We start from the raw sequence: 27090 nt of genomic DNA on the forward strand, positions 1-27090 counted from the left end.
TCAATCAAGCTTGCCTCAGTCCTAGCACAGCAGCCCCTCCCCTGAACACTAGTACAAACCTCTGCCCACACCATGTCTCCTGACCAGAGAATTCTTCAGGGCCTCAGTTCTGGTGGAGGTGGTGTCTGATCTCATTTCACAAGCAGACCAGAGCACATGTAGTTAAAACTCACCACATGCAGGCAGAGAACCAAACACTGCCCACAGCAGGCAAGAGAGCCTCTCCAGATGACTAGCCTGAAGGACAGAGCAGCCAAAACACAAGAGCAGAGCACATGTAGCACACACCAGAGACACTCCCTGAAGTGTCAGGCACTGGGCACTACATGACTTCTTCTTCATTAGGCCATTACTTTCAGGAGCAGGAGACATAACTGGCTTTTCTAACACAGAGAAGAAGGCAGAGACTTAGACAAAATATGAAGATGTCAGAATTTATCGCAAATGAAAAAACAAGATAAGGCCATGGCCAGAGATCTAGTAAAACAGATACAAGTAACATGCCTGATGGAAAATTTAAAGCAACAATCATAAGGATACTCGTAGGACTTGAGAAAAGAATAGAGGTCATCAGTGAGACCCTTCACAGAGAAAAGAGTTAAAAAAGAATCAGTTAGAGTTGAAGAGCACAATAAATGGGATTGGAAAGATGCTCGATGTAATGAACAGCAGGCTGGAAGAAGCAGAGGAATGAATTAGTGACCTAGAAGACAAAATACTGCAAAATAATGAAGCTGAACAAAAGAGAGAAAGAGAATTATGCAACACAAGAATAGGCTTAAGGAACTCAGTGACTCCATCAAACATAATAACATTCATATTATAGGAATCCCAGGAGAAGAAAGAGAAAAGGGGGAAGAAAATTTATTGGAAGAAATAATAGTGGGGCACCTGGGTGGCTCAGCCAATTAAGTGTCTGCCTTCGGCTCAGGTCATGATCCCAGAGTCCTGGGACTGAGCCCCATGTTGAGTTCCCTGCTCAGTAGGAGCCTGCTTCTCCCTCTCGCTCTGCCCCTCCTCCCCACTTGTGCTCTCTCACTCTCAAATAAATAATCTTAAAAAAAAAAAAAGAAAGAATAGCTGAAAACTTCCCTAATCTGGGGACGGAAACAGATACCCAGATCAAGGAGGCACAGAGAACTCCTATCAAAATCAGCAAAAGAAGGCCAACACCAAGACATTTGCCACTAAATTTGCAAAATATAGCAACAAAGAAACAATCTTAAAAGCAGCAAGACAAAAGAAGTCCTTAACTTACAAGGTTAAACCCATAAGGCTAGCTGGAGATTTCTCAACAGAAAATGACAAGCCAGTAGAGAGTGGCATGATATATTCAGCATGCTGAATGGGAAAAATCTGCAGCCAAGAATATTCTGTCCAGCAAGGCTATCATTCAGAATAGAAGGAGAGATAAAGAGTTTCCCAAACAAAAACTAAAGAAGTTCATGACCCTAAACCAGCCCTGCAAGAAATATTAAAGGGGACTCTTTGATGCAAAGAAGAGACCAAAAATGACAAAGACGAGAAAGGATCAGAGAAAATCTCCAGAAGCGGTGAAAAAACAAATAATAAAATGGCAATAAATACATATCAATAATTACTTTGAATAAATGGGCTAAACCCTCTGATCAAAACACATAGGGTATCAGAATGGATCAAAAAAACCCCACAAAAAAACCCGACCCATTATATGCTGCCTTCAAGAGACTCATTTTAGACCTAAAGACACCTGCAGATTGAAAATGAGGGGATGGAGAAACATTTATCATGCAAATGGATGTCAAAAGAAAGCCAGAGTAGCAATATTTATCAGACAAGCTAGACTTTAAAACAAACACTGTAGCAAGAGACAAAGAAGGATACTATATAATCATAAAGGGGACAATCCAATAAGAAGATATAACAATTGTAAATATTTATGCATCCAACATGGGAGCACCCAAATATATAAAACAATTAATAATGAATATAAAGGAATTGATAATCATACAAGAATAGTAGGGGACTTTAACACCCCACTTATATCAATGGAAAGATTACCTAAACAGAAAATAAACAAGGAAACAATGCCTTTGAATGACACACTGGACCTGATGGACTTAGCAGATATATTCAGAACATTCCATCCTAAAATAGCAGAATACACATTATTATCAAGTGCGCATGAAGCCTTCTCCAGAACAGATCACATATTAGGTCATAAAACAGGCCTCAACAAATACAAAAAGGTTGAAAGCATACCACTTTTTCTGCCCACAATGCTATGAAGCTGGAAGTCAATCATAAGAAAAAATTCTGAAAGACCACAAGTACATGGAGGTTAAACAACATCCTACTAAACAATGAATGGGTCAACCAGGAGAAGAAATTAAAAAAAAAAAAATACATGGAAACAAATGAAAAGGAAAAAACAACAGTCCAAACTTTTAGGACGCAGCAAAAGTGGTCCTAAGAGAGCAGTATATAGCAATACATGCCTACTTCAAGAAGCAAGAAAAATTTCAAATAAACAACCTAACCTTACGCTTAAAGGAGCTAGAAAAAGAATGGATGACCCTCAAATCAACAAATGTCCCTGCCGTGAAGGAGCTTATAGCGCAGTAGGAGTGGGACTTCCCAAAAGGTGACCAGAATAATAAAAGTCCTAGAGTCAAGGCAGAAGAAGACCTGGAGGTTTTAGTTCAATGAAAGAGACTGAGAGGTTGTGGCACCAATTCTCCAAATAGTCAAAAGGCTGTTAGAAGAGGAGAGCAGTTCAACATCTATGCCGCTCTGGGAGGCCAATTCAGATCCATTGTTGGATACTGAGTGAAGGCCTATCTTCACTAAAGAGAGGAAGAAATTCTTAATACAGGTAAAGCATAAAATTCTTTTCAAAGAAAGCACCCTTTCGGGAAGGGTGGCTACCAGAATGTCATAGAGGAGATTACCTGGACTGAACAGGAAGTTGGATCAAAGTCCCTATGAAAAGGAAAATAAAGGCAGAGCTGAGCCGAAGTAGGAAAACCAAAAGAATGAGGGGCATTTCCTATTGTCTATGTGTTTATTTAGTAATTTTTTTTTAATGACAAGGACTTTTAAAAACTTTTGGCTTGTTTTTAGACCTAGAGTTTAAACTTCTACTAAACTGGGGTGCCTGGGTGGCTCAGTCGTTAAGCGTCTGCCAGGGTCCTGGGATCGAGCCCCGCATCGGGCTCCATGCTCTCCCACTCCCCCTGCTTGTGTTCCTGCTCTCACTATCTCTGTCTGTCAAATAAATAAATAAAATCTTTAAAAAAAAATAAACTTCTACTAAATGGCTGAAGGAAACCACTTTCTCTAAAGCCATGCTTATACTTTCTCTGAGGATAATTTGTATCTCTGCGGGGGCGGGGGGCGGGGTGTAGAAGGAACATTGTTTTGTTTTTGCTTCTGATCTTCAACCTGAAAACACATTTATTTCTCAAAAATTATTTATAAAGTATGTGTCAGGGGCAGGACTATGAGCTAAAATGAAGAACTCAAAATCAAGGCAAGACCTAACTTTCTTGTGTGCAAGCAGTAGCAAAGGGACAAAACCTGGTAATTGCTAAGTAAGTAAAAATGCACCCAAATACTGAAGACAGGCAAAAAAAAAAAAGTAGATATAAAACAACCGGTTCAGATAGATGAGATCCTTTTCAGCTTCAATGCTTTTGAGTCTATGCCAGAAGGGATATTTGAGCATCAAAGTACTGCTGTTCATGGTCTCCTAGCGTGACCTGCACTCCACATGGCATGGAAAGATAAGTGGCAGATTTTCCTTTTATATCTTGTGTGCTCTTGTGACAGACTGTAACGTGTGATTGTCCCATTAATATCTACCTCTCCCACTAGGCTGTTATCTCCCCGAGGGCAGAGACTGGGTTTACTTTTACTCATTTCATCTCACCAATGCCTGGCATGGTACCTAGTATGAAACAGGTGTTCAATAGATACTTTTTCATGGAAGAATAAAAATAAGGGGCTTTAAGAAAATAAAACCAGTCATGAAAAATGGCTTTTTCCATATGAAGTAAATAGAGTTGTCAAATTCATAAAGACAGAAAGTAGGAGGGGCTGGTGAGAGGGGAGAATGGGGAATTTAGTGTTTAATGGGTACAGAGTTTCAGTCTGGAAAGATGGAAAAGTTCTGGAGATGGATAATGGATGGTTGCACCAATGTGAGTGTACTTAATGTCTTTGAACTATACACTTAAAAATGGTTAAAATGGTAAATTTCGTGTTGTATATATTTTACCGCCTATAATGATAATAATAAAGAATGGCTTTCCTAAGAAAAAAAGAGAGGTTATTCTTAGGAGGGTCCAAGGGATCGCCTAACAAGGGAGCCTCTGAGATTTAGGAATTATGCGTCCCCATGGAGTGTAGACAAATAAAACAAAGCAGAATTTGCGGGTAGGAGGAGATTCCTCAGATCATGATTTGGAAGACATTGATCCATTTCAACACGCTCATTAGAGATGAAAACTGGGCTTTCTCGCCTCTGTTTCGCAAGGTCTATCACATTTCATTCAGAGCCTGGAGGTCAGTTTACCAGTTCCTTAGGCATGGCATGGGACTGGGCCCAGGTTCAACAGACCGATGGTATCAAGTTCTGTACTGCTCGTGCTGGTGCCCCAACCTTCACTCACTGTAGTTTTTCTCAGATTGTCTGTCTGAAGGAGTTTGAGACCTGGAAAAAGCAAACGCAGTGACTAACCCAAAGCTTTGGCTTTTCTGTTCTGAAGGCACAGGTAGCAGGTGTTTGGGCCATCAGTGGAACAGGAGAGGGTCAGCGTCCCCCGCACCTGAAGCAGCCGCCCTGTGACAGAGAGGGTGCTGTCCAAGGCCGGCTCCTGCCTGCAGACATACTTTCAGGAGAAGAATATGAATGTGTCTCACCTGATGACATCTCCTTGCCTCCACTCTCGGGAAGCCCCGATTCCCCCCTTGCCCTGGCTGCCATGGACGTGGAACAGCATGCCAGCCCTGCCCTCAGCCTTCACACGAGCAGCTACAGGATGCAGACTGGGGCCAGCAGTGCAGGGGAGGCCCAAGAATCGGGCATTCCACCACCTGCTGCTTTGGCTGATGCTTACAGTGATAACAGAGAAACATTTTCAAGTCATTTTGAGAGGCCGTACCCCCAGTTCAAAGCTGAGCTCCCATTAACCGCCCGAGGATTTCTGGAAAAAAGTACTGCCTTCTGCAAAATCAGTGCTAAACATCCAGAGAGCATGCCGAGTGAAGTGCATGAGAGAGCTTCACAGCAGCACCCTCAGGCTCAGGGAAGTTTGCTAGAAACACGGGAGAAAGTGCATGTTGATAATAACATCACTAAAACCCGAGACAGGCTGCATGCTTCCCAGGATGCATTCTCAGGCCTTGGGCTTCGATCAGGCCCCAGGCGGGCCTATCAGAGGCAAACAGTCCCCCAAGAGGAGATTAAATGTACATCAGCAAAGAACACGGTGGTCAGCCTCACTGGCCAGGCTCCTAATTTCTCCAGGCTCCTGTCTAATGTAACTGTCATGGAAGGTTCTCCAGTGACTTTGGAAGTTGAAGTAACAGGATTTCCAGAGCCTACACTGACATGGTGGGTAGCTTATAATGACAAGTCATAAACACACTGAATGACTGAGCAAATCATTCTGTGTGCACTAACTTAAAGGTGTAGGGATAGCTGATTAATATTCTGCAACACTGCAACTCTGCATGATTCAACCTCACACCAACCCCGAACTCTCCCTGTAGGCACAGCATGTCTAATACCCAGAAGAACCAAAAGGAACCACATAAAATAATAACTTAACCAACTCCAAAAGCACTGCAACTTAGCTGTGCTCTTTTGTGGAGTTTTTTGTTTTGTTTTATTTTTGCCATTAGTTTAACATTCCACATTTCTGAAGATTGTGGGTTGAAATTGTTTCCTATTGCTTATTTCCACATAAGCATGACATTTCTTAGCTTAATATCCCATATTCGATTAATAAACATAAGAATTTAGGTTTTCCCCTTTTCTTTCATTTAGCCATTTCATCTTTTCCCTCTTCCCAACAGAGTCACACATCACTTTTGTAATATTTGTTTGTTTCACTAAGATTTCTTTCTATAAATTTCTTCAGTGTGAAAGATGGAATAAAAATATTTCTTTCACAGTTGCTCCCAGTGACAGGTAATAAACCCATTTTTGAAAGGTGGTGTAATAACTGAGCTGTGAACAATAGGATTTCCTTCTGGAGATATCATTTTTTAGCATATTTGTTTTAATAGAAAGTAAACTGCAGAATACAGGTTTTGAATCACTGTTGTTTTAAAAGTAGTTCTCACTTTCTCACTACATGGGTGACTTCTAAACATTTAGAAATTTTTCATCTGTAAGTATATTTATCTGAGGACAAAGTTACAAATTTGTGAGACTGAATTCATACTCTTAACTAAGATAAGTAAAACAGCATTTACTTATCATAGTATTTCAGTAGACATTACATTAACAGTTTCAACTATTATGCGTGCCCACTGATGATACTTGAAGTGTGAGTTGGTTATCTAAAGAATCTATGAGAAAACTCTGGTCTCTCAGATGATGAAAAGAGACTACACTTGTGATACAGTGCAGCCATTCATGCTTTTGTCTTATTGTTTTTAAAATTGCATGTTTTTTTAATAGATCAGGAATTTCATATTTATGAATTTAAAAAAATATTTAATTCATTATTAAATATCAGTTCATCCCAAAGAAAAATGTTGTCTGCAGTGTTTCTTGGTTTTGTCTACACAACAAATAACTTGGTTAGCATTTATTGTTGAAGAATTATCATAATATTGTGAAAAAATACCTTGCTTTTGGATTTACAATGGTTTTGCTCAATTAGCAGCCAGCAAGCTCTTGGAAATAAACATTCTTAGGACACTCATAAAAATGCAAAATTACCACATAGGCAATGGGAACAGAAAATGATTCAGGTTTGTCACCGCTTCTTAGGTGAAGGAACATGGGTATAAATAAACAAGAATCTAGAATATACAAAATAAATTGCTTTCTAAAAAGAGGCAGCTAAGCACTCGTGTTCATAGGAAACTTTTAGAAATATGTCATTAACAGTAATAATCCAATTATATAAATGCCTTTTATAATTATAAATCATTTTCTTCTAATGAAATTAATTCATAAAAATGAACTCATTTCGCCAGGAAATGTTGTATAAGTACCTTCCTCTAAAACAGCATGTTTTTATTCTCACATGGATCTTGTGGGGTGAATATGATGGAGTGGATGAGTCTCACTCCAATATAGATTCTCAGAACTCACAGGCTGCTATTCCATAGCAGCTGAAAGAATGACACAAGCCAAATAGAGGGGTGCCATTTCACACTCTCGGTAATTGTTGCCATAAGCAAATGGTGGCCCTCTGTGACCAGGTGGTTTGGGTTTTTCTTGTGTTTTGTTGTTGTTGTTGTTTGTTTGTTTTAGAGAAAGAGAGAGAGAGGTAGGGGGTGGGGAGGGACAGAGGGAGAGGGAGAAAGAGAATCTTAAGCAGGCTCCAAGCCCAGTGCAGAGCCCCACGTGGGGCTCAATCTCACGACCCTGAGACTGTGACTCGAGCCGAAATCAAGAGTCAGATACTCAACTGACTGACACAGCCAGGCACCCTGTTTGGGTTTTTTTTTTTTTTAAAGAATAGTTGGATATCTGAATTTTCACATGCAATATTCCAACTGTTAAATGTTGTCCAAAAATTCAATTTTTTGAAAAATATGGTCTGACCTGATCAAGCACTTCTCAGGCCACAAGTCTCCAACCTCTATTTCAAGGATGGATGAAAGCCCCATTGGAATCTGTGGTAGCTGCAAAGTTCCTGCTAATACTAGAGAGAGAGAGTGCTGCAATGGTAATGGGCTTGTTTGCAATGGTTTTTAGAGCTTAGAAATGATGTGAATATACAGTGATCCTGACTTTAAAACTGACTCTCTGCTTCAGGTACAAGAAGGGCCAGAAATTGTCTGCAGATGGGCACTTAGAGGTTTTACACAAGGAGACAAGACATTCGGTGTTCATTCCGAAGGTATGTGAGGCAGACGCAGGCCTCTATGTGGCTCGGGCCCAAAACTCTAGTGGCATTCTCTCTTCCAATGTCATCCTCCACGTGACAGGTAACCACAGGCCGCCAATCACAAGAATAAACTGGGTAATGCTGTGTGTCATCTACATTAGTGTGTCCCTAATGTACTGGATACTCACACAGTAACTGTGGGGTTGGCGCTCTTGGACGTCATTCTCACGAGTCTAAAGAACAAGCCCATGGTTGTTTCTTTTCCTGCATCTCTTACATTTGCCTGCCTCTCTCCACCAAGTGTACCCACATTCTAGTCAGGTGTTTGTTTGGCTAATACCAAACTCAGCGAAATAATCACATTTTCTCTAGTGTTTTAGTATATTTGAGGAACTTGGTAAATTCTTAGCAGTGGATAAGCATACATTTTTGTATTGTAGAAAGAGATGTATTCAATATAAAGCTCAGTAAAATTACACAATGTTTATTCCATCCTCACTTAAGAGCATGTATATCAAGGCTCACATCAGCAGAGAGGTGTGAGTTAAATTTCAAATCCAGTTGTTTGATAATTTATTTTTAATTGTACTCATAAACATCTCTGTAGACTAACAGGAGAAATACTGAAGTGAAGCTATAATTTACCTTATCACATCAGCTGTCCTTTCGTTGCATTTCATGTCTTGATCTCATTTATCGAAATACATTTTATGTAGTTTCAACCTAGACTACCTTCCTAAGTCTGAGGCGGCCACTGTATATAGTCATTCCTTGTTGATCTCACGGGTTTCACCACGGTGAATAGATGTGCTGTCAACTTCAGATGGAATTTCAAACTTCCATCAGCTGCACCTGTCATAGAGCAAAATGGAGCACAGGCTGCAGATGGACCAACATAATTCCTGTCATGTCACGGTCACATTTTGGGCAGCCACATACATACGATGGCAACCTGTTCCTCCTGCATCTTCTCTTGATTCTGCTGCTGACCATTTTTTGCAGCCTGTGGTAAAGACATCTCAATGCCTTAGTTTCCCATTTGGAAAATGGGTTCATCGTCTACCTCTCGGGCGATTGAGAGTTTTCTTTTCGTGTCTTGTAAAGATTTAGAAAATGGAAAGCGTTCTATGAAGGCTGAAGGTAATTATATTGTTTGATGTGACTTATTGTCACACTGCCTTCTGCCCACTATTCTCATTCAGATGATGTTTCTTTAGAATATTAAAGGAGTGGTATTAGTCTGTGATTTCCAACCTTTCCCACGTGGGAAGGTGATGTATATATGAATTGGAACTTAAATTCCTTTCTGATTTCTTAAGATTACATCTTTTTCAAAGACTTGAAATTAAACTTAGGAAGATGCATTTAGTATGATCTAGGGGAAAAAGTATGTAATAAGACAACATAAAGTGAATTCTGTCCTTTTCTTCTAATTATCACTGTAATATTGAAGAATTTTCTATGCATTTCTGAAATATATTATTCAGAAAAGAGGACCTTTTTGGTTCCCTCTAAAAGTAAACATGAATGAGAGAAGCATTTGTTTTTAAATTTTAAACATAGACTTGTCATGGTAGAGCAAAATCTTTAGTTGAAAGAATAATTTATAATAGATTTCTGATGAAGGGAAGGAATTAATTATATTGCTGTAAGACTATCTACAATAATAAAAATACTTAAAAGTAATATATTCAAATAATGTATAGAATTTGGGTAAACTGTAGTCTTTTAGGGTTCTGAAAACACTCTATTACATTTTGTTGAATTAATGAGTCTGGGAATACCAGGAAAAAAAAGTAATACATTCAAGTTAGTATTAAAAAGCTACTGAATGTTATTTGAAGATATGAAATGTGTGGTTGAGTAAAGTTGACATATTTTTTTCTGTGCATCAATTTACTTAAACAATTAAATCTCTTAATTTTCTTCCAAATTTTGACAGAAACCGATTAAAAGCTTATATATACAACGTCCTAGGGAACTCATAGTCTCTTAAGTCTCCTATCCATTTTGTCCACTTTCACATATTTTACATATCTTGCCTAACTGCTATTCCCATGTTGAAGCTAAATAGTAAAATCTAGTCATGTCCAAAGAGGGCAGGCAGGACCAGGTAAGAAATTCTTGTCTGACCCTCTGTCTCTTTCTTGTTAATTTAGTAAGATCTTCTTTCCCATTTTGTCATCTTGGTTGAATTTGTGGCTAGAGGTTGTTAGGGCATGGGACTTGCTTGTTTGCTTTACATGTTGCATGCCAGTTAAAGGCTAATGGGGAGCATTAGTGGGCAGCAGGGTGGGATATATATATATCCATCCATCCATGGTGTGTGACTAAATAAGGTATAAACCCCAGATGTATTTGATACATATATCAAATATAATATGTATTTGACATATATTAAATATATGTATATACACATATATGCACACACACATAGAGCTCAAATATTGGGAAAAAGGATTATGCTGATATTCTAGATATAGTTCAGCTAGCTATCTGTGTATCAATCTGTCTGTCCAACCATTCATCCATCTATCCATCCATCCATCCATCCATCCATCCATCCATCCATCCATCTGGTCATCTATCCATCCATACATCTATTTGCATACCTATCTACCTACATATTCTTTTGTGCTATCAATTGACTATCTAGTAATTCCCATAGCAGTGAAGAATAATTAGCTATTCAGTTATTCTTCCAGTTATATTTTAATTTCAAAGACTTAAGTGTGATTTTCCTTTTTCTAGGATTTCTGTCTTGATCAAAAAAGTCTCCTTATGAAAGTATGAACTAAAATTATTGATTAAAAATGAAAAACCTAAGCAAATGATGTTTCTTTTTAAAGATATATATATAGTATATATATATATATAATGGGTATAAATAGTATATATATATATATATATATATATATACTATTTATACCCATTTTCTTCTAGAGAAAATTCCGGACAGTTAGTAATATCAAAACACTTCTCAACAAGAAAATGTAAATGACAAGGAAGATTAAAAAGAACATGTACTTGACACCTTGAAGGAACGCAACACAAAATGTGTTTTGAGCTTCCTAAAAGGCAAAATTATTGAGCTTTCCAGTTCTGATTTTCTAATAATAAGTGTATAAACATTTGATGGTAAAATTTTTTTCACACTCAATTCCAAGAGAAATTTACTGCAGAAATCCTTACATTCGAATCTTTGTGTATGCTAAAATATCTAAAATCTTTGGAAAAAGAAGTCATAGACAATTAGTTATTTTATTCCATAATGCTAACCCTCATTTATAATCAAGATGCAGGCTTAAAATAGATTATTGCAAGAACCTTCTAACCACCTCACTCAAGTTTAAATTTCTTCAAGTGGTACACAAGGCCCTTTAGTACCTGCCCTCCCCTTCCTAATCTCTGTTCCATCCCTTCTGATCCCCCCACAAAATGACATTTTACTTCAGGTTTTTAACCTATTGTGCTCTTTCTTCCCTCTAGTCCTTTCTTCCCAGATTTCCCTTACTATATCCAAACCTATCTTTACGTGGCTTAACTCCTGCATATCCTTCTTGGTCCATTTGAGACACAACTTCCCCCAGGAAGCCTCCTGACCCATCAAGCCCAGTGTAGATATTCTTGCTATGGGCACTGTCAGCACCTGACCTGTCCATGTCATATCCCTTGATATATAGCATTGAAGTTGCATGTTTGAGCATCTGTCTCCTCTGGCTAGAGTGTGAGATATTTAGCAGCAGGATCTGTGACAGCCCTGTTCATCATTATACTCCCAGCACCTAAGCCACAGTCATACTCAATAAATATTTCTTGAATTGTTGTTGGAGGTAAACAAAGATAAACCTAGCTTGTTTTTTTTTTTTTCTTTTTCTGGAGAGAGTTAGTGGGGGAATGTAAAAAGAGAAAGATGTATTTGTTACCTGATTATTCTTTCTTATTATGGACATTGGCCAATCAGAATCAGGTTCTAGTCATGAAGTATGTAGGCATACTACAATGACTATGTCCAAAATGCCAAAACCAGAATTTATGTACTTCTTTAGAACACTATACAAATTATCAGTATTTTATTGTAGTAATCAATAATCTTGGTAATCTGGTTGTATCTTATTTGAAACCAGCATTTCATTCATATATGTAAATATTAAAAAAGCCAAATCCAAGAATTTAGATTATTTGATTTTCAAATGAACAAAGGAAGAAATATTGCATCTTGTTCCATTTGTTTTGTTTTTATTTATGACTATTCCATACTAGAAATTGCCATCTGAAGCTTTTGACATTCCTGTTGTGTGTACATTATTTTAAGTGTGACCATGAAATAAGTTATTTGAAACAAAATAAAATATATCCTCCTAGTATTCTCTGATATTGTGCATGTCAATGCAAATGCCAAAGCATGACAGACTGTTTTCCATTAGCAGAATCTTGAGCTGTATCAAAGAGCCAAAAGATTTGCATTCAGTAAATGAAACAGTGTCCCGCTTAAAGCAAAACAATTCATTTTCTCTGCTCTCATTACATGAGATGAGATTTGAATGTTATCAGCTGTGTATGAATTCAACCTTAAAATGGAAAGCACAAAGCTGCTAATTTGGCCCATGAATCCCCACATCACTGTTCCTTGTGTTGGTGAGAGTTTATATAACATCATCAAGCACCCAAGCATCGGTGGTGAAGGTTGGATGCATGACATTCCTCCAGATGAATAAATCTTTGATTCTGGAGTTTGAGTGTTTGGCCAGATAGCTCTTTCTTCTGTTCAATGGCAATTTCATCTGTATAAGCCAGGACCTGGCAAATCCAGTTCTTTGGATTCTCCGTTTTTTTGTTTTTTTGGTTTTTTTTTTTAAGATTTTATTTATTTGAGAGAGAGAGAATGAGAGACAGAGAGCATGAGAGAGAGGAGGGTCAGAGGGAGAAGCAGACTCCTTGCTGAGCAGGAAGCCTGATGTGGGACTCGATCCCGGGACTCCAGGATCATGACCTGAGCCGAAGGCAGTTGCTTAACCAACTGAGCCACCCAGGTGCCCGGATTCTCCATTTTATATCATAAAATTAACACCCTATTTTCCTTAAAAGACAAGGAAATACAAAGAGTTGTACAGACAAGCATGTTTGTGTGCATGTATTTCCAATTAGCACAATAAAGACTGGCTGAAATTGAAACATATTTTAACCATAGGAGTAGCTGGAAAACATTTGTCCAACCTTATTTTTCTTTAAACCAGAGCAATAATGGTTACATACTTTGACGTTTTCAATCTGTATTCAGATGGCTCCCTGCTATGGCTTTTTCCATTTAGGACCCACTTAAATATCAATACTTGTGAAATAACAGCTCCAGAGCTAGCTAATGAAATAAACTTTTCCCTTTGACATTCAACAACTGTTCTTTTCCAAGAACCTTATTGATCCAAACAACTACAAAATGGTATTTTTATCTCATGTTAGCATTAAAAAATCATATAATGAAATATTTTGAAGATAAAAAATTCAAAGGTTGAAATATAAAGAAACATAATTTATTCATGGTGAATAGTCTCCAACCCATATTATTCTCATGATGCCAGAGAGCCTTTCTTTGTAATAAGTATTATGCAAACCCACACCCAAACAAGCTGTTGGCAAACAGGGCCACTGGAAATGCAGACAAAGTAGGAAACCAGTTACCTGGCAGGATTGGAAAGGCTAAAAAATGCCCATCTGCTTTGAAGTGTCTTCCCTAGCAGCCATGGCCATGTTGACTCTTGGAGGTCTGCCTTTGGTTAAAGTTAATGCAGCTCCAGAAGATGCTTCTTAAAATGAATATTTATAATTTCTATTACTCTTAAAGGAGTAATAGAATTTCTCATCATATCCTGGTCTCAGTTATCAGATTAAATAAGAATGTTTCCCCCACCAAAAATGATAAATTCTTGTGAGGATATGGGATATGCAGGAACCTCAGAGAGTTGTATGCTATGTTCCACTAAGTGTTGGGAAATGTAGGACAGGAAGGGAAAAATAGCCAAACATCAGGGTGAGGAAACTGAGTGTCGGCTGTGGGTTTCTCTTCCTCTCACTGTGAATTTCCTCTAGATTGAGGAAATGCCTGTGGGGATCCCCTGAGAGGGACTTAGAGACCTCAATAAAATGTGTCTGTATGACATTTTTTGTTACCCAAGTAGAGGACTGTACTGGATTGAATAGCGTCAGGGTGGCCCTAAACCCAGTGCCTGGTGTTCTTATAAGAAGACCATAACAGACATAGAGACAGAGGAGACACACAGGAAAAGGCCATGTGATAAAAGAAGCAGAGATTGGTGGCCTTGTCAGCTTCTACAAGCTATGGAGCACCAGAGATTGCAACCCCAAGGAACAAGAAGAGGTAATAAACTATTCTTCCTTAGAGACTTCAGAGAGAGCCTGGTTCTACCGATGCCTTGATTTTGGACTTTTAGACCTCAGAACTGAGAAAGAAAAATTTCTGTTGTTTTAAGCCACCCAGTTTATGGTTCTTTGTCACAGCAGGAAACCAATACAAAGACCATGTTCTAAAAAAGTCCATTCGAGCCTTTCTCTGGTGAAAAAATTCCCAGAGACATTCGTTGATAGACACCAGCCAGCCTTTCAAAACAGCACTCCTGGGGTATGCTGGAAGGCCTCAGTTCTCTTCTTGATTTGGGGGATCTTGGCACATTCCAATAAATCAGCAGTTATATTCATCTTCTGTGTGAACATTGCCCCCTACATCCACCATAGTGCTATGAGTTCTAAAGGAAGCAAAAGTCCTTCAAGACAAGTCCTAATGAATTTACTACTTGCTTAATGATAATGCACATATAAGAAAAAGAAAAAAGAAAAAACAAGGCAGTATGTAATCACAGTGAGAAAAAATGGCCTCTGGAGTAGGGGGAAAGCCAAAGGGAAGCTGTGATTAGAGATGTGAACCAAAGTACGAAGGTTCAGTATGACACAGTATAAGGAAGAAGAGAGAAGTTCAATAAATGGGACTACTAACACCTAAGTATTAGGATATATATGACCTAAAAGAGCACTATCAATCAATTAGATCCAATTGACATTTGTAGAGTATTTTATTCACCAACAGCAGAATACATGTTCTTCTTAGGCTCACATGGAGCATTCACCAAGATAGACCATATTCTTGGCCATAAAACACACCTTACTTAAATTGAAAAGAATTGTAATCATACAAAGCATGTTCTTAAATCACAACAGGATTAAACTAAACATCAGAAAGATAGCTAGAAAATCTCCAAATACTTGGAAATTAAACAACATACTTCTAAATAGCACATGGGTCAAAATGAATCTCAAGAGAAATTTTTAAATATTTTGGAAAACATAAAAATATATCAGTACTGATCCTTGGATATTGAAAGCCTAATAAGGAAATGCTATAAGAAACTCTAAGCCCACAAATTTGATTAACTGAAATGAGATGGATCAATTCCTTGAAAGATATAAACCATCAAAACTCACAGAAGCAGAAAGAGACAACCTGGATCACCCAATATCTCTTTAAGATATTGAAGCAATAATAAATAAGTTTCCAAAAAAGAAAGTATATGCCCAGATGGTTTCACTGGTAAAGCTACCAAATATTTAAGGAAGGAATAATACTAATTCACCACAATCTCTTCAAGAAATAGAGGTAGAGAGGACATTTAAAACTCATTCTATGAGATCAGAATTACCCTAATACTAAAACAAGATTTAAAAAAAAAAGATATTAAAAGAAAGGAAAACTATAGTCAATATCGCTCATGAATATAGACATGAACATTCCCAACACAATACTAACAAATCAAATACAACAATGACTAAGTCGAATTATATACACCAGTGGGATTTGTTCCAGGTATGCAAGGCTGGTCCAATATTCAAAAATCAATCAATATAATCCACTGCATCTACAGGCAAAAGAAGAAAAATCACATGCTTATGTCAATTGATTCAGGAATAACATTTGACAAAATGCAGCATGTGTTCATGAAAATTAAAAAAAAAAATCTCAGAAAACTCGCAACAGAAGAAACTTCCTCAGCTTGATAAAGATTATCTACAAAAATCCTGTAACTAACATCACACTTAATGGAAAGAGATTGGACATTTTGCCCCTAAGATTGGGAAGAAGGTGAGAATGTCTTCTCACAACTCTTATTCATCATTGTACTGGAAGTCCTAGCCAGTGAACAAGACAGGAAAGGAAATCAAAGTTTTGCAGGTTGGAAAAGAAGAGATAAGACTATCTTTATTTGCAGATAGCATGATTTTCTATGCAGAAAATCCCAATGAATCTACCAAAAACTCTTGGAACCAATTAGTGAACACAGCAAGTTTACCGGAAGTAGGTCTGCAACAACTGCATCCAGGAGAAAGGCAGGGAGTTAGCAATAAATGAATCACAGTGAATCAGCATTTTCAGAGGCAGGGGCAAGGGCAGGTAACATGAATTTGTCCCTTTTCCATAAATTTGTTACAGACATCATGGATATTTGTCATCTACTTGCAACATTTCACACGTGATTTTTCTTGCAGCTTTCTATGATATTTTGGGGATTTCAAAAGAGATAAATTATTTGAAGGAGATGATGCTCACCAGGGCAAAGGGATACTTGATGTGGAACATAAATCAAATTTGATCATTTGCTGGCCATTGTCATTATCAACAGACCAAGAGAAAAAAATTAGAAAGACATTGTAATTATAGCATCATAGAGCTGAGCTTTATCCAACAATGATGATTTTAATATTAGAAGAAAAGGAGCCCTTTGGTCTCTGACATAAAATCCCAGAGTGGACGATCTATCAGTTGGTACTCTGCTACACTGCAAGAATGTATCTTTCATGAATTAGTACTTCCTTCCAGCAAGGATGAGCTTATGCTGCTAGTATATTTCTAAGATTTTTTGATAGAAACCAGAGCTAAAATATGCCAGACATGGTATTATACTTTTAAAAGTAATCAGTTCCATAAAGTCATACCTTAGTCTATTAATTAAGTGAAGGGTAGAATACAAATGACTACTTTGGCACCTACATTTAATTGGGAACTTCAATGAAACTAATCATTTTGTATTTTCTAAATGTTAACTATAACTGCTTTCTTTATTTCCATGTTCTTGAAGGTGATTTTTGGTCATATACATCATTTGTCTAAAATAGAATGGTAGTATTCTTTATCACTTAAAAGAAGACTAACTGATGCATTACAAAGACAAGTACTGATCTTGTATTTTATCAAAAGCTTTGTAAAGATAAATGTGTAAACAGTGAAGTACTGTTAAGATACCATCCAAGACTTAGAAATGGATATTCAAGCAGAGTACTCATTGTAGTTTCTGTTCAAACCTATGGCAACATATCATATATTGGAAACAAATATCAATTTACTATTACAATTAAAAATGGATTATGAAAAGTGTACACGCAGCAAGGTACAGGGCCTAGTTTTCTTGGTGCATGAGTCCCATTCCATGCTCTGACATCTAACCCATCTGACCCATCAGCCAGTTAGAGGAATGATGCTATCTCACAGGGAGGCTTAGAATGAGGAAAATCTATAAGGTTTCTTTAAATGTGAGAAATTATCATTGATTGTCTTAACCATGGTTATATAGCACAGTATACCACATGTCATTAGTATCATTATGAATTAATAAAAACCATTTAAGTGTTTTGGATCTTGGTGATACAAATGGGGTGTGTTTGTGTGTGTGTGTGTGTGTGTGTGTATACTTAGTTGTTAGTATGAGTTCTTATCTGTATGAATTAAGTAACATATAAAATGCCCAGGTGATATATGACATAATGAGGTTAGAAAAACATTTGATGGTACCAATACTATGAGCAACTCATGACCAAGAGTTAATGAAGAAACGGACTTTTCTTATTTTAGCATGGCATAATACAGACATGTATTTATATGCATCCTACAAGATAAATACTCAGCCAAACTCCAGTTTGTAAATGTATAATTAAAAACCAGTGAATTTCAAACAGAATTCCCAGATAGCAGATCAAAACAGGAAAATACTATTCCGATCTATATACACATATATCAACTTCAAATATAAATCTATTTAAATTCCTCAGAGATAGCAATCCTAAAAGAGTTATTTCTAAAATAGAACTTAGAGGTTACTTTTATTTAAATGTAATACCATAAATCATGCTCAAGAAGCTGCTGTTGGGTTTTTTTTTAATCCATTGGCTATTGTATGTGAATTTTCCATATGAAGTACTGAATGTGGTCCTTAAAGGTGGATTTCTCTAGCTCATTTCTTAAAGTTATTAAAGCATATATGATTACTTCAAGAACAAATGTTTTGTGTGTTCATTTCTTTTTTACTGCTAATGGTTTATGCATGTGGATAATGAAATGTATATTATGTCTACTAAGTACCTAGAAACAATAGAATTTATTTATCTGTTTCTTTGCTCTACTGCGAGCTCCTTAAAATGTAACTCAACATTAAATCTCTGTAAAAACAATACATTTAGCATTTCATTCAGCCTCTTGCACATAGGGGGTGTTTATTCTTGTATAAATATTGACTCACAAATGCTCTTAATAAATGCAACTGCTCAAATCATCATGGTGTTTAATATTTGATAGGAAATATTCTCCTATTTAACATCCCATTGTAGAATAGTGACCTGTTTTATAACTGGACAGTAATCAAAGCAAGTGAAGACAGTTTTCTTAAGTCGAATTTGCTGATTTCTCGCAAGAAACTACTCTGAGAGTGGTAGAGTCCTGTTTGAAAATGAATTCAGATTTAGGTATCACATGTTTACTCACATAGTTTTGATGATGTGTGGGATTTAGGCAATGCCACCAAGAACTCTGCAAAATAGGTACCTGAAGAATAGCAAACTTCTGTGTTCCAAACCCCTAGTGCTGCCCTACTAAATCCCTTAGGGCCACAGCAGGCCAGGCATATTATAAAGTGCTTGTCTGTTTGAAAATATGCCAAAGGTTTATTCCGAATGGGAAAAAAATATTCTCTTTATTTAAAACTCCCTTGGGGGAAAAAAAATCGGAAACCACTTGCAGTTACATTCAGAATTACATGCCGCACCAATGAGCATATCGTTTCTCTATGAAAAAAGAACTAGCTATTGAATTCATTTTTCCTATATTTTCTTACCATGTCATTAATTTCAAGGAGAAAATGTCTAGGAGAGATGAAATAATAGGGAATCTCTTTTCCAGACACTAAGTCACTAGTTGTATGCTGCATACACACACGTCATCATTTAATCCAATGGTCACATTAAATATTTTTCGGGTTCATGGGACTGTGGTGATGAAATTCACTGAAATGGAATTCCATGTCAAACACAAACAGGAAATATTATCTAAGGCAATAAACGGGTGATATGGTAAAGACAAACAATAGTTCTAACAATATTATGTAATGACAAATGGGAGGAAGGATGGGAACTGTTGCGGTGCTGAAGGGGAAATGCAAACCCAGTTACAATCGTGTGTTAATGTTCTTCTCTAGGACATTGGGTTCTTTTTTTTTTAAGATTTTATTTATTTATTTGCCAGAGAGAGAGTACAAGCAGGGGGTGCATCAGGCAGAGGGAGAGGCAGGCTCCCCGCTGAGCAGGGAGCCCGCCACGGGACTCAGTCCCAGGACCCCAGGATCATGACCTGAGCCCAAGACAGCCGCTTAACCGACTGAGCCACCGAGGCGCCCATGTTTCTTTTTTTTTTTTTTTAAGTATTCTCCTTCTTCTTTCTCTGTTCTATTTTGAAGTAAACACACACATATACATATACATCCATACATATATAGAAACTCATATATGAATGCATCTAATTGTATCTATGTCCATAATGGTTGTCATCTGAAAGTCTTACAAATACTTGTTGCAGAGAGTCATCCCAGGCCTCTTCAGAGTCTCCATATGCTCATGCCACCAGGACTGACCCTGAGAATCCTTGGGCTAGCTTCAGGGAAGTTTCCTCCGCATTAGTATGCAGACACTGTGAAGAAAACCTGTAAGATTTAGCCTGTGTGAGCCAATCTGCAAAATTTCAGATTGATAGAAAAGAACATTTCCCATTGTGTATTTACACTTGGCAGCCCCCCAGCCTTTTATATCTGATTTTCTCTAAGTGAAGAGTTAATATAAAGTAGGAGAAAAATATTTTTTTCACAACCACTTTGGAACTATACATTCTAAAAATAAGTTGCTATAAGTCAACTGCTTGATTTTATCTGGTATTTTCTTGCTACAGAGGACTAGCAGCATCAGCATCACCTGGGAGCTTATTGAAAATGAAGAACTTCAAGTTCCACCCCAAACCTACTGAATCAGAACCTGCATTTTAGCAAGATTCTCAAGTCATTTTTATGCATATTAAAGTTGGAAAAGCACTGTTTTTAGAAAATACCTTGGGTTTTAAAGAGTTCAAGCCTTGAATACAATAATTTCATACTGGTTACACCTGTGCTCCCAACTTGTAAGATTCAAAATGGAAGAATTCAACATTGGTTTCCATAGAAACACTGAGATAGATTGACAGATTTCTATCGAAGAAACAGTAAAAGAAGTTAGAGTGATATAGACTACTCTGAGAGTGGTAGAGTCCTGTTTGAAAATGAATTCAGATTAGGAATCACATGTTTAATCAGATAGTTTTGACAATGTGTAGGGTTTAGGCACCACCACCAAGAACTCTGCAAAACCAGGAGGTACCAGAAGAATAATAAACTTGTATATTCCAAACCCATAGTGTTGTCCAACTAAGTCTCGTAGGGCCATCGCAGGTCAGTCATATCATAAGGGCTATAGTGCTTGTCTGTTCGAAAACATGCCAAAGGTTCATTCAGAATGGGAAAAATATTCTCTATATTTAGAACTCCTTTGGGGGGAAAAATCAGAAACTACTTGCAGTTACACTCAGACCTATATGTCCCACCAATGAGCATAAATAGCCTATAAATCCATGCCAACATTATATGTTCTTTAGAAAGTTTAAGCTGAGTTCCCAGAGTATACTATTTCAAAAGACCTAAAACCTTGAGTTATGGTGTGCTCCCTTAAACGTTGTGCAATAAAAGTGATCAATCTAATTTTTAGAAGATTATGATCTACTGCTGCCATTTCTGTAAATAGAGATTACCAAGGAAACTTTGGTATTCATGTTATTAACATTAAAATATAGTTTTGACTCCATATACAATACAAACTTCATATGTCTATTTTAATAACATTGACAAACATTTAAAATGAGTATCATTGGTATTTAAATTATATGACACTGTGTACATTATCAGAAATAAATTAGGGCGCCTGGGTGGCTCAGTTGGTTAAGCGACTGCCTTCGGCTCAGGTCATGATCCTGGAGTCCCGGGATCGAGTCCCACATAGGGCTCCTTGCTCAGCAGGGGGTCTGCTTCTCCCTCTGACCCTCCACCCTCTCATGTGCTCTCTCTGATTCTCTCTCTTTCAAATAAATAAATAAAATCTTTAAAAAAAAAAAAGAAATTATAACCAAGGTTCACTTTCACTTTCATTGTATTTTTTTAACGATAGATAGGACTTTACATGTCTAATCTAGAATTACCATTTGGAGATAAAATATATGAGATAAAACTCAGCCCCTCTACTAAAGCTGCTCTGAGAAACCTACAGGCATCTGAATCTTCTTTAAATTGGATAAACATAGGCTTTTTTGTTGAGGTTGTCACGTACATTTTTACAAGTTAATTGAAATCCTTAAACAATGCTTATTAAAAAAGTGAAACACTGATTTTATAAAATACATCACTCATTTGAGCCTATTTTAATCATCTTGCATTCATATAGAAGTGAGCACTTATTTTAAAGATATGGGCTATTCTGTATTACTCCTCTAAAATGTTACTCTTTTAAAGACCTAAATTCTAATCCCAGCTCTCTTACAGAAAAGCTCTGAGGACTTAAGCAACTAAAATCTCTAACCTTCATGTTCCTTGCCTGTGAATAATGGTATAAATTACACCATCTCTAAAAGTGCTTCCAAAAAAAAAAAAAGTGCTTCCAGCTCTCACTGATCTCTAAGGGGTGTTAAACACACAAATGCATTCTTGATTTTCTCATTAGTACAGGTAGATGATATTACTAAGGACTTGGTATTTGGGGGCCAAATGATCAAGAGGCCAGCTAAATTTTAGGATAAAATTTAAAGAAAATTCCCTGGGAAGCAATAGGCAGATAAGAACTTTCTTTGGTGAGAATGGTATACTCCTTGGCGGTCATAGAATGTTCTCTTTATTCACCAGAGAAGAAAAAATATATGTAGCTATCAGACTCCAAATAGAGTCAGCTGAAAACTGTATCTTGAAACACTGTCTGGGTCTTATTCAACCTCCAAAAGTCCCAGTGTCAAAGCCCTTTAATGCAGAAATGCTGTTGGTGGTGTATGAATCATTTGACTGATAAAATAACTGAGAATATCCCACATAGTACTTGATGAAAAATTATCTCTGTATTAGAAAAGAGGAAGTCAGCTGGTATAGAGCTTATCACTCTATGATGCTGTGACATGCTATGACATCCTGAACATTCTTCTTGAGTGGAATGAGTCTAAATATGCACAGTGGCATTAGTAGAACCTAAAAATTCATTTCAACATGTTTACCATGTGGAATCTTGAAGCACCTCATACATGCATGACCTCATGAGACTGTAGCCCTCTAAACAGGGTTATCAACATGTCCGTTCACACAATACCTGCTTTAAAGTAAAGCTCAGTACCAGTGTCAGGCAAATTAAAATTCTTATATTTTTTAAAGATTTTATTTATTTATTTTTGAGAGAGAGCATGAGCAGGGGAGGAGCAGAGGGAGAAGCAGACCCTCCATTGAGCTGGGAGCCTGATGCAGGACTCGATCCCAGAACCCTGGGATCATGACCTCAGCCAAAGGCAGATGCTTAACCGACTGAGCCACCCTGGTGCCTGGCAAATTAAAAATTTTAATCTTTATTATATTGAAATGAGGCCAAATTATTTTTCTATTGTGATCTCTTTTGAAGTAAGCTTTTACATATTCTAAAGCTTTCTTCTGAATGGTTCATATAAATTCATGTTTTCTCTTAAAATATATTGTTTAGTTTCACTTTGATCAACTTCAGCTCTCATTCTCAGTAAGAGACAACTAACCATGTTTAAGTCACTTTTTAAAATGATACATTCTGGGATGCCTGGGTGGCTCAGTCGGTTAACCATCTGCCTTCGGCTCAGGTCATGATCCCAGGGTCCTGGGATCGAGTCCCGCATTGGGCTCTCTGCTCAGCAGGGATCCTGCTTCTCCCTCTGCCTGCCATTCCCCTTGCTTGTGTTCTCTCTCTCTCTCTCTGATAAATAAATAAAAAATAAAACAAATAAAATGATATCTTCTTTTTGCATCTAGACCAGTTACAAATAGAGCACTTCATAATTTTCTTCTAAATTGAACATAAGCATGGGTATTTTTTAGTGCCCAATATATTCAAATATCATTTTCCTTGTTTTTAAAATGTTTAAAGGAAGAGATTGTATGTTTAATTAATAATACATATCTGAAATGAAAATCTGATTTTGTGAAATTATAAATTCTGGTTTTCAAAGTGAAGATAATCCTGAAAGAGACATTATCTGAGCCTTGTCTGAGGGACTAGAACCCCTCCCCTTGTCCTAAACACCACACACACACACACACACATACACACACACACACACACACCCATTCCCCACCAGTGTGACCAAACCAAGGAAAACGAGAAGCAGGAACAGAGTTACACAAGTCACAGTCAAATAAGAAGAGTAAAAATAGTATCTTAAGCATTCAGAACCACCAATTTTCAGCCAGAGGGCAGAGCAGCAGCTATAGTTTCAAAGGGAAGTAACTACATCTTTCTAATCGGCTACCCTGTGATAGAACATCAACTGCAGTAAATTATGACTTAGTGTCCAAAGTGTTATATGTCAGATAAACAAGGGGAAGACTCACTGGTGGGCTTTACTTGGGAAATATGCTTCCTGCTATGCTTAAGAAACATATACAATAAATATATTCCACTTTATGCCCTTGAATGTAATAGAATGCTTTAAAATTTTTTCAGCTTATATGTACATTGACCAGAAAATGTTCTACGTAGAAGCTGCATTTTGCTTGGGGTTTGAGAAGAGCCTTCCATAGGATATCTGTATACTTACTGAAGTTAGTGAAAAATAAGTAAACTGTGGTTTTCATGGTGTATTCCTCAAAGGCAGATCTCCTCAACCCTGGCATGATTAACACTGGGGGGTGGCTGTCCTGTGCATCAAAGGATGTTTAGCAGCATATCTGGCCTCCAGCCACTAGACACCATTAGCATGCCCCCCCAGGTGTGACAATCAAAAATGTCTCCAGATATTGCCAAATATCCCCAGTATAAAACCATCTCCGGTTGGAAACCGCTGTTCTAAAGATACAAGTTAGCATGGGCTTGGTCAGGATCAAACACGGGTGCTTTGTTCAACAAAATTTGGAAAATAAAATCCACCAATTAACATGGACTTCATAAAAATGTTGGTTCAGGGCGCCTGGGTGGCTCAGTTGGTTAAGCAACTGCCTTCGGCTCAGGTCGTGATCCTGGAGTCCCTGGATCGAGTCCCGCATCGGGCTCCCTGCTCGGCAGGGAGTCTGCTTCTCCCTCTGACCCTCCCCCCTCTCATGTGCTCTCTTTCATTCTCTCTCTCTCAAATAAATAAATAAAATCTTAAAAAAAAAATGTTGGTTCATTATTTAACCTTATCCTTTATCAGTTTTTTCTTAAACGGATTTCTACTATCCTGGGTAGATTACTAAATAGTTTTAGTTGAAAAAATTTGTTATGCGAACTAAAATTTCTAACATATCATGGCCCAGGTTAATGATAATGATAATGCTTAATCAAATATATCAAACAGAAGCCCACAGAATTCATCAGATTGTAGTCTACATTCTCCTGGAATTTGATAGGAAAAAAGATGTAAAGGATACCATTTTACCATTTTTTTTTTTGGCGAAGAGGCTAGATCTATTTTGCGATCAAAGGTTACTTGCTTGGTTCTAAATATCATTGATATCAATCTGTGGAGATCTGTGTCTATAGTATACTCTCCAAGAATGTGGCTTTTTTAAAAAGATTTTATTTATTTATTTGAGAGAGAGAGCTTGAGAGAGTACAAGCAGGGGCAGAGGGAGAGGGAGAAGCAAGCATCCCACGGAGCAGGGAGCCCAATGTGGAACTCGATCCCAGGACCCTGGGATCATGACCTGAGCCGAAGGCAGACATTTAACCAACTGAGCCACCAGGACACCGGAGAGTGTGGCTTTTTACTCTGGAAACCCTTACTGATTCCCCAGAGAGCATAGGAATTTAGTAGCTTAAGAAAAAGCTCCCCCTCCGGTCCGGTCCTTCTCTCCCTCTTATATGTGAGGAAAGTAGACTATAACAAGATGACTCTACTCTTCAGATAAAGTCACCTTAATGGGTTTTGGTTTTTCTTTTGCTTTTGCTTTTTTTTTTTTAGTTCGGAAAACTATTGGTGATTGCTAAATGTTAGGAGATGGTAAGATTTTAGTAAAAGAAAACTGACGTTGTTTATAAATACTTTTTTTTTTAAGATTTTATTTATTTATTTGAGAGAGAGAATGAGATAGAGAGGGAGTACATGAGAGGGGGGAGGGTCAGAGGGAGAAGCAGACTCCCCGCCGAGCAGGGAGCCCGATGCGGGACTCGATCCCAGGACTCCAGGATCATGACCTGAGCTGAAGGCAGTCGCTTAACCAACTGAGCCACCCAGGCGCCAGTTTATAAATACTTCTAAAAGTGAACACGTTTTTAAATACTGCACATGTGCCTTATATCAGCAATCTCAAGTATCTTTTTCTTTTTTAGTACTAGACAAAATTCGAACATTCCTAGAATGCATTGGACCTGCCCACCTCCAAGAAGGAGAGAGATCCCACCCTGCAGTATCTGGAATACTGGCTTATCAACTGTGACAAATGCACTATGCTGATGCAAGATGTTAATAATAAGGGAAATTGTATGTGTGGGAAGGGAATATATGGGAGCTCTCACAACTCTCTGCTCAATATTTCTGTAAATCTAAGGCTTCTCTAAAAAATAAAGTTTACTAGTTTTTTTAAATGGCTCTAAAGAAAACTAATTTTCAAAGTGATAAAAATGTGAAATCTATCAAATTATGGTTCTTACACAAAAATGGAGGCATTGTTTTAAGCATCACTTAGATTTTTCAGTTGTGACAGTTACTCAAAACTTTAATAATAAAGAAATCTATTTTTAAGGGAAAATATATTGCAGATCCCAAGAATTTTTTTCACATTGCTTTTAATACTTTATTATTTAAATTTGTGCAAATATTAAGCTAAATATAAGTCCTTTAGGTTTACAAAACTAGGAAACAAAAAACTGTAAACCAAAGATGAAACAAAAGCAATAAAATGATATCTATTAGCATTCGTAAATGTGACAGGTGATATGTTGCTGAAACTAATCACTGCTTAAAATGTGAATATGGGGTTTTTTATTTAAATTCAATTAGCCAACATATAATGCATCATTAGTTTCAGATGTAGAATTCAGTTATTCAGCAGTTGCCCACATAGCAAGCTAGCAGCGGAGCCGAATTACCACTTAAAGGGCTGCTCCGTGAGCATGGAGTTAGAAGGGTACGTTTGAATTCATTATCATTAGGCTCAGATGGCCCAATGTGCTTCTCCTCCTAACACGATGGCGCTTCAGTGGACGTGAGCCTTCCAGAGTGTGCCGTGCCTGCCTGCTTTCAGATGGTGCTGTAAGGACTGAGGAGAGCCAACTCTTGCCTTGGTAACTGCTTTTTCTGCACTCCATTTCTGAACAAGATGTTCGTGACTTATTAAAATAGTCTTCTTTCTATTCTACTCTTGCATGTCATTTCTCTAGTTTACATAGCTTTTTACTCTTATTATTCATAGCAATAATCTTTATTGTAGAAAACTCAGTA

At 37.5% G+C, this 27090-nt stretch overlaps 1 protein-coding gene across 3 annotated transcripts in view; it reads left to right on the top strand.

Annotated features, from left to right (window-relative positions):
- CCDC141 (coiled-coil domain containing 141) overlaps nt 1-26162 on the top strand; it is a 210969-nt gene extending 184807 nt beyond the window's left edge. For 2 of the 3 annotated variants that reach the window (XM_035007624.1, XM_035007625.1), the window contains exons 25-26: nt 4749-5596; nt 7982-10840. In XM_035007624.1, the coding sequence (XP_034863515.1) occupies nt 4749-5596; nt 7982-8249 (1116 nt within the window). In that variant the 3' untranslated portion in view covers nt 8250-10840. Of the gene's footprint in view, nt 1-4748; nt 5597-7981; nt 10841-25979 lie in introns of those variants that run through there. The other variant, XM_035007626.1, reaches the window with a different exon arrangement.
- The last annotated feature ends 928 nt before the right edge of the window (nt 26163-27090 follow it).

Source organism: Mirounga leonina, unplaced genomic scaffold (genome assembly GCF_011800145.1).
Source record: "Mirounga leonina isolate KUSES-001 unplaced genomic scaffold, KU_Mleo_1.0 Mir_151, whole genome shotgun sequence".
In the NCBI taxonomy this organism is placed as follows: Eukaryota; Metazoa; Chordata; class Mammalia; order Carnivora; family Phocidae; genus Mirounga; species Mirounga leonina.